Raw genomic sequence first — 12,206 nt, forward strand, 5'->3', positions numbered from 1 at the left:
GACCAACAGAGGCGTTGATAACGTAACACCCGGAAAGGAACCGCGCGACCGGACCAGGAGAGGAGGAAGCGTCCAACACGCCTCGGGAGGACTTCAGCGCCCAGCAGGAGAACGCCGGAGCAACGCTGCCACCCCAGGAAGGGAGAGAGGACACAGAAGCTGCGTCGCCACAAGTAGAGAAAAAGTCGGGAGGCCAACGGGACCACGCCCCGCCCCGCCCCGCCACACTTCAGTAGGAGAAGTGTGGCTTCACAAGGTACGGGCGAAACTAAGGGGAATGTTCGTGACACCGGTAGGGGCCGGGTAGGGGTTGTTGGGGTGGTCACGGGACGTGTATGTCTGGGCCTTATCACGCTCACGTGTAAATACTGCAGTGCACAAACGGTTACGGTCCCTGGTGAACCCCTTCACTCCCCGCCCCCCTTCTGTTCTACTTGTAGTATCGGACATAGCAGTAACCTTGGGTATTCTTTATTTTTTTCTTTCGAGCAACTTGAAAGCCTGAAGCCTTTCTTTTGAAGTACCCCTGGGGAAACTGCAGTGAAGGACCTACGATTGGCAGGACATAAAGGCCTCCAGGACTTACTAGACAGTTTGCCACTCCGGAACTTTTGTTATTTTCCTTGAAGTACAATTCTGTAAATAAACGTTTGTTTCACCTGACGCATCTCTGGGCGACCCTCTCTTTACTCTACGGGCTGCCCCCCCCCCCCTCGAGTACATCCGTGACAGTGAGGCATCTAGGTAGATGTGTCACTTTGTAAACCCCTGTGCCACATTATACCTGTGCCAGGTATAATGTATGCAAAGGGGGCGTATTGACGCAAGGAAGGGTCGTAGAAGTGACGCAGTTAAATCTATGAGATTTCACTGCGTCACTTTTAGGACACCGTTGTGTCAAAATCTTGCGCCTGCCTCACAGCAGGCGTAAGACTGACGCAGGCCCTTTTACATGGGGCTTGCCCCATGTGAAAGGATGCATTGCTGGAAATAATTTTTTTACTACAATTTTTTACACTGTTTTTCCCTGTGGTGCGCTTCAGGGCCTCATTTATGAGGCCATGAGTCACTTTTTTCGCCGCCGGTGCGTCACTTTTTTTTATGCTTGGATTCAATGCTGGTTTAGAAATTGTGTCATGGTTTCATTGGACTTGTAAATATACGCCTTTTTTTGAAGCGCCTTGTGCAACCTTTAGCATGGGTGGAAGCAGTGAATGTATGGAGAGGGATAGGAATAGCAGATAGAAAACCATATGAAATGGTGTGGGAGATGCATAAAGTATTTCAGTAATGGTATCAATTGAGATGGAATATAAGATAAAGAGGGGCATATTTACAAGACTCTTGCGCAATTTTTGACATGGGTGCAAGCAGAAAATGCATGCAGAATAATAAAATTGGTACCCAGACAAGAATATGAAATGCCGTGAGAGATGTTTAAATCTTTTTTTTAATGGCATAAATTGAGATAGAATATACAAAAAAAGAGAGGCATATTTACAAGATGCGTGCGCAATCTTTGACATAGCTGTGTATTTATAAGGTAGACTTCTTTATACATTGTTTGTTATGCTTGGATTCAAAGCTGGTTTAGAAATTGTAACAAGGTGCAATTTTTACACCACTGCTGCTGTTCCCCGTGGTGCGCTCAGGGTGCGCGTACCGGAGAGCGCACCCAGCGCTTACCCTGCGAAAATTTCCCCAAAAAAATTAATTGTTTTTTTGCCCTTAAGAATCCTTCTAGGCCCCCCTCAGAAAACCTAGGGGGTCAGGGGGTGTCTAATCTGCCCCCTTTTGAATATTTCCCCCTTTCTTTTTCACCTCTTGTGTCTCGATTCTACCGAGACACAAGATGGCGGACTCTCCGGACTGTTTAGAATGTTGACAGACACCCGACAGCCAATCAGCTTTCCGCTCGCGCACTCCCGTAGCGCGCCGGGTGCGCTCCCCGGTACGCGTACCGGAGAGCGCTCGGAGCGCGCCTATAGATATATATGTGTTTTTTAAGTTAATTTTCAAAAAAACCACAGGAGCAATTTTCAGCAAATATAGCAAAGGCACATCTGCGTACCAGTCCCTACAATTTTGTCAAGTTTGGCGTAATTCCGTTCAGCGGTTCGGGCTGTAGACTTGTCAGACCGTCCTGTGGAAATTAACATGGGGAAAACACGTTTTGGGACCCCCCTTTTTTCTCAGCCCCCACTTCACGAATCTCCCCGAAACTTTCAGGGAAGGAGCGCAGCGGAGCTGGCCAAAATTTTGTAAAATTACACACAAATTCCTCATTCGGCGCCAGAGTTATTCCCAATAGAATGTTGCGGATTTCCTATGGTAGCCAATCCTAACTATAACTACCTACTGGCGACCGCCAGCAGGTAATATATATATATATATATACATACATATATATATATATACACATATAATGAAAAGGTCCTGTCCGCCCCACTCCAAGGAACGGCAACAACAGGGACGGACCTCGCAATTCCTCCCAGGCAAAAATCAACGACCTCAACACAGATGTACGTGGAAAAGCAGTGCACAATTTATTTTGGCATAAATTAACTGGGACAAGTGCCCTCCATGACGCGTTTTGCTCCTCGTGGAAGGGAGGGAGCGAGGGAGGGAGACAGACAGACCGACACACACAGGTTAACTCTTCCTGCTTAGCCCAATTCCTCCAGGCAAAGAAAGAGCGCGGAACACTGTGGCTAGTCAGCTGCAGTTTATTCAAACTCCATAGTTAGTGCAGCGGCCATGATGCGTTTCGTCCTTCACATATAATATGCATATATATATATGTGTATATATTTTTGGTATTGCTCCGGGTCCCCTCACGGGGGAGGGACTATTCAGTGCTTATGACTATTGATGAGTATCCCCAGGAAGAGAAGTGGGAAATGCATGTGGGGAGGCTGCGGAGAAAGCAACAGAGGCCTGACTGGAGGAAAAGACACACAAGCTGAAAAGGCACAACAGGCACAAAAAAATGGTGAAAAGAACAGAGGCTCAGAGAGTCAAAAAAGCGGATGAGAGGCAAAAGTTGAAAAGAGTGAAAAGAGGTTCGAAGGGGCAGAAAAAAACGTGAAGAAGAGCAGAAGAGAGACAAAATATGATTAGATGCTCAAGTGGAAGTCAAAGCAAGAGTGAAAGTTATAAAAAGAGGATTGAGAAGAGAAAAAGAGGTTTTAGAATTGGAAAGTGAAAAGAGGCTTGAGGTGAGACAATGAGGCCTGAGAAGTGAAAAGACGTTTGAGGAGAAAGCATACACATGAGAGAGCGAATGAGCAGAAGCTAAAAGTGGGAAAGAGAGAAGAGATGGAGCTGAAGCCAGGGGTGAGATAGGAGCCTCAGGCAGATGAAGCTGGGTTCGAAAGGGCCTAGACTGGCCGGAGGATCAGTCACAGGTAAGTGGGTGGGGGGTTGGGCCTACGCACCAGTCGTTCTGAGGCTACATTGGACACTTAAGCTTCAGACTCCACCCAAAATACATATCACGTAAAGAGTAATATATCTAACTGAGCCACTATTTAAGCCTGTTACTAATTAGTTGCAATACAAGTGCCAAGTGATAGAAGTCCAAACAATGCATTGGAACATTAAAACAAGTGCAGCAGTTAGTATGGAGCTATTTCTCTAGTGGTGTCCCTACTTCTTGCTATCTGCTTCCTCTCCAAACTCTATTGAACGTATCCACCTATCTCTGGTCCATCACTCACATCATCCTCTCATTCTTTTCTTTACGGCTCAACTGAGGTTCCCAACTTTCAGATTCACTTAATTTGAACTGTAAACAGGTGCACATAATGTTAGCCCTCGCTAATTCTTCATGATCCCCTATCAACTGAACTTCTCACAAAGTAGGTTCTGCTGTTTAAATCCAACATTTTCCTCTCCATACACTGATCCCAATTCACTGGAGTAAAATAAAACTGCCAACCTGCTCAACCTCCAGTCCATGCTTCTACCACACTTCCTCATTAAGCTACATCTGATGTTTGTAGTGCTCATTTGCAACTTTTTATGGGCATGTCCATTACATTTGCCCTGTATTATCTGGAGCTCATTTGCTATTTTTTCACTGTGCTTTGCTGACAGCATGTATTAAAGCTAATACAATTAAAAGAGATCTTATTTGCTCCCTCAGTATTTAAGGCAACACAATAAATACCTTTGGCGGTTCAGGAAAATCTCCCATTCTAATGAGGAAACAAACCACCTGCTTAGAGGCAAACTGTAATCAAATGTCTTTCAGTGTTGTATTTGCTCTAAGCCAGGGGTAACAACCTGCGGTTAGGAGGTCCAGCTCCCTGACAGAATTTAGATCTCTCCACATAGGATAATTGTACTCTAAATATAACTCATTGGTATCTTACGATCAGACACAGATTCAGTCCTTCTCATGATACAATGGGCACCCCCATCTAAGCACGTTTGACCAACCATAGTTTTGCAATGCTCACTTGAGTTTGGAATTAATACCAACAAAGTATATAGACTTGGAGGCCAAAGGAAGAGTATGGAAGTAATGAAAGCATCAGACAAATGTCTTACGCATCCAAGCAGCTGGCCTGGATTTTTAATAAACCGCTATTATTGTGTTGCTAAAGCACTGCACCATGACCATTCCAGGATGAGGCAATATCATTCACAGAATGTATTTAAACAAGCACCAAGCCTCTCATTAGCAGTTTCCACTTCCAAACCTGGAGTAGTAGCAGCTGAGCTGGTCTTTCAGGTATAGAAATCACAAAATCCAGGTGCTTGGCTCGGCCATATCCGCTAATGTTGAGCGTGGGGCGTAACAGTTGGGCAACTGCTTGGTAGTCGCCAGCCTCATGCAAACGTTGTATTTCCTCCAAGGACTGGCATCGCTCCAGGGACTTGAGGTTCTTCTCGATCTGTATGAAAAACATCTGTAATTAGATGTGTGCTCAGGAGTGTCTTTGCTACTTTCAATAAAAGTCTATGAGTGCCGCCCCTTAACACTTCCAGTCTCCTGAAAGGTTTTGTCGTTGCAAAGCTTGATGCACCAAATCACAGTATTTGTGACGGGAAACCCAGAGTTACAACATAGGAAAGGTAAATTATGAGGCAAAATGCAAACAGTGTGATTCCTTGCAATCCAAAAGGAAGAGACATGTAAAAAGTGGTGCCTTACGAATGAATCGTAATGAAATGCATCAATGCTTTGTGGAAAAAAATTGTGGTGGTAAACTATTGATGACATACCAACGCTTTCAAGTGGAAGCTGTCTGTGAGTGACAACTTCCGCTTTGTTAATGTGACTAATGCATCAGGGAAATATTCATCCATCTTGGGGACCTGCCACCATTTTTCTTTAAGTGACAGGGGCAGCAATTAATAAAAACAGCATCTGTTGCATGTGAAAGGAGGGATGGAGGTCTGCTGTTAAGCTGCATTGATCCTGCATTTTGGGGGGATTTCTAAACGGAATAACAAACTCAGTTATAACTAGGGTGGGGATTCTTAGAGTCTCACAGAATGCCATTCTTGCTACTTTACGTTTTAGTACGTTCATCATAGCACAACAATAATCTTGAGTCACACAGCAGATGCTGTGCAAAATTGATGATGATTGACTATACTTAGTCAGACTGCAGGTTAAGCAACACTCACCTCTTCCAAAGAGATAGTGGAGTCTGCCTGCAGGTTGGGCAGCCTTATCACGGTGCCAGTGTCACTGTTTGCCTTGGCCTGGGTAGCAGCAGAGCTATTAAGCATTTCTGTGCAGACATCATAGTTTTCAAGGGCCTGCTCCATGTCACCCTTTGGAAGAAAATAAAACACTTATGAAAGAGGACAGTACCCAGCAATGGCATAACTCCTCACTCTCCCCATGATCTCAAAGCCCTGGTTACTACTATATGACCATCCACCCATCCAACACCATCAAAACCTCAGGAACAATTCACACGGAATCAAAGTAGCAAAGTCACATGTCCCTTTGGCTCTAGAAAGAAAGGAGACTGTCTATGCCTCAACCCATCTACAATGAAGCTTAGTCCGACGTTCTATGGGAATACCTGAAGTAGAAAGGAATTGGGGGGGGATCAACTTATGAGTTTTAACCAAGATCCAATAGCGATATTAATACGAGATCTTAGTCACAAATCAGTTGTTGAATTAACAAGTGCCCATGAGGGGACTTTAAAGACAACCACTATGCCTTGCCACGGAAAGCTATCCAGCTAACAGAAAAGTGTAATAATTTACTAACAAAGATATATATGACCAGTGACAACTGTACCCACAGTGGAGAAATGTGGAAATGGTTCAGAGTCCCCATCACAGTCTTTAGCTACTTTAAAGTTTCCACAAGTAATAAATCCTATTTGCAAATGCACATACGTATTACATGGAACTGACCTGCAAAGCATAAAAACGGGCCTTCAGCCAGTAAACCCGCACCACAAACTCTAGCCAGCCCTCCTCAAACAGGTCCCGCTGAGAGGAGGCAAAGCAGAGCTGCAAGAGATCACTCAAGTAGTGGGTGCCAGGGAAATCAGAACCAAATCTGACGGCTCCAGATGCAGGGGTGCAGGGTAGGGGAGCCACTATTGAGAAATTTGAGACAAAAGAAAATCAAACCAGAGACACAGAAGAATGACACACATGGTTCTCAAAATGGTAGCAATTGAGGTTTGCGTGACAGCTATAAACATTTAACACATTCAGAAGATTCAAATCCTGCTTTACAATAACTGCTGTATTTTATGTTTAAAGACAACCCTACATTTAAGGAGCAGCAGAAAGCCTTACAGAGAACATTTTTATTGCAGACGGAACAACTAAAACCTAAGTTGCTGCATTTAGAACATGCTGGGTACCCGTGAAACCAGATTACTGAAACTTTTATGTGACCGGGTGGTGAGATTGGAAAATGTAAAAAAGACAGTTTTCTCACCATAAACTATTATACTTCATTAAGCAATCCCACAAATATACATGTTGAGGCATGGGACAATAAACAGATTTGCCCCAAATCACAAAGCCATGATTAGGGATTCAAAGTCATCAGTTTAGACACCAAACCATACCTTCCGCTCTAGAATAGAACTGGAGAAAGAGGTCCTATTTTCTCCAGCTTCATTTATAGGTTCTTTCCAAAGTACTGCATTTCAAACCATCAATCAAAGGTGTCTTAAGTTTAAGAGGATCTCGAAGGCATTCTTTAGGCAGGGCTGAAGTGGTTTGGGAGGTTACGGTGGTGCAATTATCAACTTAAGAGAAAAGCTAATGTACAATGGAATGATGCACGGATGAGGCAGCAAAAAGATGACACTTTCTAAACAAGCATTGCCAAAGCCAATAGGTCTCGCCTCTGCGACAGCTATTGGGTTACTTTACTTTAGCTGTGTTGTACAGCACTGTCGTTGTACAGTATGCTTAAAGTTATATTCTACATTGCTATGAAACAGCCTTTATTCTTTTGTTATGTATTAATGCATGAGGGATTGTATGACCTTAAAATTGAAATGTGAAATGGAATGGAAGTAGCAACATGAACAACGGTTGTCTTAAAAAAGTATTATGATATACTGAACTTTTTAATGGGGGCTTGGGGTTGCAAAATAGAGATTGAGATGGGAAGTAGTAGATTATAAGTAAGGTAGATATCAAGTAGTGCAATAGTAAACATGCATCATGTTTAGTGAAAATGACTGTTTAATCTTAATTTATGAAATAGTTGAATTTAAATTGATGGAAATTTTGCAAATAAATTAACGTGCAAATCTAAAAAAAGATGAATGAAATTTCCCCAGTAAAAGTGCAAGGGAAGAGAGGTGGGAAGCACATTTTCTTATCTCAAAGGAAACGAAATGCGACAAAGTGTGTGTATAACAGGCAAGCAGTTCCGCGAATGTAATAACATGGGCTTGAGCTAAGAATTAATGCTGTTGCACTTGGCCCTTCTGGCAGGTTTACCCCTAAACTTTTTGCTTTTAATTGTGACATGGTGTTAGTGATTTTTGGCTTCTGCGCACTTTACCACTGTGTCCCAGGGTAAAGTGTGTGCGTGTAGTGAGGTTGGCCTGCCCTCCCATAGGAATGCATGGGGAATGTATGTGCACCTGGTAGTTCCTGATGCGTGGGGAGTGCAGGTGCGAGTTTGGTATGTGCGGACTCGTGTGATTAAATGCTGCACGATGATGTGTGCGGCATAAATGTGTCTAGTGTGGAAGTGCCACTTATAGAAGTTGGCATGTCTGAGTAAATTATGTGAATTGGCTGTCTGGCTTGTGATTGGCTGGAGCTGGCTGGTGAGCCTGGCTCCAGGAGTCAGGATGGGTCTGCCCCGGTGGTGAGTGGAGAGATCTGCATGATTGATGTGAGGGAGGAGTGCACCTGGGACCTGAATAGGGCTGAGCTTTCCCCACACAATGCTGGCTCCGCCCCCTGTGGTGCGACTGATGACCCTAGCCTGGCCAGTGAAAAGTGAAAGGGGCTGAGCATAATAGAGTGCTCCAAAACCAGCTGCGACTGGTTTTCCCCCACCCCGCAGACACAGACAAAGGAGTTGTATGTATAAAAAGGGTATGTGACCCCTTACAAAATGCTCTCTTTCCTGATCCTAACTTGAGGGGGGTCTGCTGCTGCTGGGTGCCAGGAGGACCGCCACTGGGGACTGCCTCCCTGCCTGGAGGGCCCTGTGAGCTGGCCCCTGGGCCCAGCCCTTGCCCCCCCCTGCCTTCCTAGGGATTTGCCTGGTGACTTTGTTTGCCAAGCGCCTGGGAGGCGCTTTATTTCTGCGTCCTGAGAGCACCTTGTTTTCCCCTTTCCCGAAGCCCTGTACTTCTGACCCCAGGAGAAGTGGAGCGAGTGGGGCCTTCGCAGCGCGGAGCTGCATTTCCTCAGGAGGGAATCCCGGGCGTGGGGATCCCCCACCCCGCTTTATTGTGGAATTGTGTTGCGCAGGTGCCCACCCTGCGTCTTGGCGTACTATTTGCACCTTGCACGGGTGCCCACCCAGTCTTGTTGTGACGAACCGAGGAGAAGAACCGAAGCCGGCGGCCGCGCCCGACGGTGGAGAGACCGACCGGGACAGAGAGAGGAGCCTTCAGGGCTCCATTTCCGCTTCCCCCGGCTGGCAGGAAGCTGAATCCGACCGGAGAAGAGCCCCGTGAGCACAGCTGTGCATTGTCGGCGCCTTGCACAGGAGACCGAGGAGAGGATCAGCGCGAGACGCCGCAGCGCCGAAGAGGAGCCCTGCCACAGGTCCCGGTGAGTGGGGCCCCTGTGTTCCTTGATAGAGAGGGGGGGCGTCGGGGCACGTTGCCAGTGCCCACCCCCCCTCCGTGGTGATAGCTTCGTCTTAGGGGCATTGCGGATGGTAGAGCAGCCCCGGCTGACAGCGGGCCACTCCCCCAGCTGGGAGCATTTGTTTCGGACCCACGAGGGTCCAGGGGGCATTTTTCTCCAGTGAGAGAGCGGCCCCGGGAGGCAGCGGGCCGCTCCCCCTTTACTCGCAACCTCAGGGGGCCTTTTTGTTATCTCGAGCCTGTCGAGTCTCCAACGACCCAGAGAGCATTATTTTAGTCCGAGTCCCCCGAGAGGGACTCCAACGAAGCGGGCATTTCTAATTCGAGCCCGAGAGGCTCCTGGGGGTATTTACTTGATTTTGAGTCCCCCGAGAGGGACTCCAACAATTAAGGGGCATTTAGGGTGGTAGAGCGGCCCCGGCTGGCAACGGGCCCTCCTCCCCCCCTCCCCCCTCCCCCCCCCTCCTCCCCCCCTCCCCCCTCCCCCCCCCCCTCCTCCCCCCCTCCTCCCCCCCCCAGTGTAGGCAGCATCTCTTCTCAAGCCCACGAGGCTCCAAGGGGCATCTTGTTTTTCACGTGGTTGGGGCACAGTTGTGCCAGAGCCCAAGAGGCTCCCACGTTGTTCTTGGGCCCTACTGTTCTTTCTAGAGCCTGAGAGAGAGCCAGGAGGCACGCTGGTGCCAGGCACAGTCCTGCAGCTGCCCAGCACTTAGTGGGCATCTGCTCCGTTTAGGAACCTCTTGCGCACTCTGCTTTGGATGCCTGCGCAGCCCTGCCCTAACTCTGCTGGACACAGGGCGCTTCAGCCCCTGAGAGGCCAGTTGTCCTGGGGACAATTTATGTGTCTATGCCTATGGGATATTTTGCGCAAATGTGATACCTGCCTAATGTCATTGCTGCTTCATGTGTAATTTCTTTGTGCCTATACCTCAGAATGTATGGTGGTGCTTAGGAGGTTGGTTTGCCTGGTATAGTGATACTATACAGATCATGATTCCCTGCGTGATATTATCCTAAGGTTGTCAGGGTTGCGTAGGTGGTACTTACCTCTTACCAGTGGTTACTGGTTGTGTGCTCGATTTTCTATTTTGTGCTACAGGTATTGTTCTATGTGCTAAGCGCTATTCCTACAAGTACTCTAGTTCTAAAAGTGCTTATTCCTGACAGTGGTCCATGTGGCCCTGTCCTGTACATATATCCCCTGTAAATTCTGGCCGTGCCTGTTGGCACATTGTAAAGTGTGTTCTTTTATCTAATGTGTTGGTTATAATACAAAGGCTATTTTTATACATAACCTTGTGTGGAGTTTCCTTTGTGGAGGGCCTTGGGTGCTGTTGCTGGGTGCGTGCGCAAATACTTAACTTACATAGGCTCCGGGATAAGCCTTACTGCTTGCGTCACGTTGCCTAGAGGGTGAGCAGGGGTTATCTTTGGAGTGTAACTTCCTTGCCCTGACTAGAGTGGTGGTTTCTGCTTGACTTTGGCGCAAGCCTTAGCCAACCGGAAATCCCATTTCTAATAAATGCTATCTGTTTTTAAACTCAGCAAAAGTGTGTCCTCATTTTTGGCACAGCAAAGTTGAAAATAAAACTCAGGTTGTGGCTGCGGTGCAGTCGCAAATGTTGTTTCAAGCTGTTTAACATAACAAATTAAAGGCAGTATTTTTCCGAGACGGAATAAAGGTAACTTTAAAGCTGAACACAAATGTTGCCCTCTTGGTTGCTTTTTGGACATCCGTAAGCTAAAATAAGTGAAGGGTAACATATTCCCATGTACGTTGCACACATACTGTGTTTTTGGAGTCACAACTATTGTTTAAAGTTGTCTAACAAAAGAATTGAAAGGCAGCATTGTACTAGGGGATTAAAACCTATATTCTGGTTGAGATGCAGTCACAAATATTGTTTCAAGCTGTCTAACTTAACAAATGAAAGGCAGCATTGTTTGAGGTGGAATAAAGGTAATAAATAAGCCCTCAGATGCAAGGTCCATTACCTCTGAGATAAGAAAATGGGCTTACCATACTCATTTCACTTACAATGTTAAGGCTGGCAGCTGGAATAGTCTGTATTTTAAATGTCCACATTAACTAATTTGCACAACAATCACAAGAAGCTGTGGCACCAATAGGACTTGAAAGGGGTTTCCCCCGCTTCGAAGACCACAGCTCTGCACATAACGAAACACATAGCAATGCAGGTCTCGTTAACTACAGATCAATGGCCTTTAAAGCTGGGGAACCTGCAAAAGTCTAGGAGGAGAGAGAGTTGGAGGCACATTTTCTTATCTCAAAGTAATGCGACAGAGTGAACATGCATGCAGATTCCCAAATGTGATAATGTGTGCTTGAGCTAAAAATAAACAAACACAAATGCAAGAACCCCTTGGAGTCATGCCTCCAACACAAACTCCCAAAAATTAAAATTGTTTAAAAAACACTGTAAGGATGTTGCCCATATGCAGTTACAAACAGTGGTGAAAGTTAAATAAACAACGGACACAGAAAATGGGAGGGTGGGAGGTAGCAGACGATAGAGCCAGTTACAAAAGATGTACTCTGTAGAGTGACTCAACAAAAAACAAAGCTCCAAGGTGGTGGGTTGTAAGAATGGACTTTAAACCAGGACCCAGTGAGAGTCGAGAAGTAGTGCCTGGTTAAGGTGTGGATGGATGCTGTAGGAAGCTAGCTCTGTATATACTATACCAAAGTGAGGTATAGTGTGCACAGGGTCCAGTGGAACCCCAAAGGTAGGCAGAAGTAAAATTAGATAAAACCTTACTCTCTATTTGTGGTGGTGTGGTCGAGCAGTAAGGCAGTATCAGAGGACAAAGTTAAGCATTTGTTGTACAGACTCAGTCAGCAAATGAATTCACACACTCAAATACTGAACTTTAAACCAATTGTTTTTGTATAAAAATATT

The 12,206-nt window shown here is 46.0% G+C and overlaps 1 protein-coding gene across 8 annotated transcripts in view; it reads right to left on the bottom strand.

Moving 5' to 3' along the window:
* Positions 1 to 12,206, bottom strand: part of CABIN1 (calcineurin binding protein 1) — a 1,271,888-nt gene that overhangs the window by 841,853 nt on the left and 417,829 nt on the right. For all 8 annotated transcript variants that reach the window (XM_078667788.1, XM_078667793.1, XM_078667787.1 and 5 more), the window contains 3 exons: positions 6,391 to 6,578; positions 5,641 to 5,790; positions 4,707 to 4,901 (listed from right to left, as the gene is read on the bottom strand). In XM_078667788.1, coding sequence (XP_078523914.1) covers positions 4,707 to 4,901; positions 5,641 to 5,790; positions 6,391 to 6,578 — 533 coding nt within the window. The remainder of the gene's footprint in view (positions 1 to 4,706; positions 4,902 to 5,640; positions 5,791 to 6,390; positions 6,579 to 12,206) is intronic.

The sequence above is a fragment of the Lissotriton helveticus genome, chromosome 11 (assembly GCF_964261635.1).
Source record: "Lissotriton helveticus chromosome 11, aLisHel1.1, whole genome shotgun sequence".
NCBI classification, from domain to species: Eukaryota; Metazoa; Chordata; class Amphibia; order Caudata; family Salamandridae; genus Lissotriton; species Lissotriton helveticus.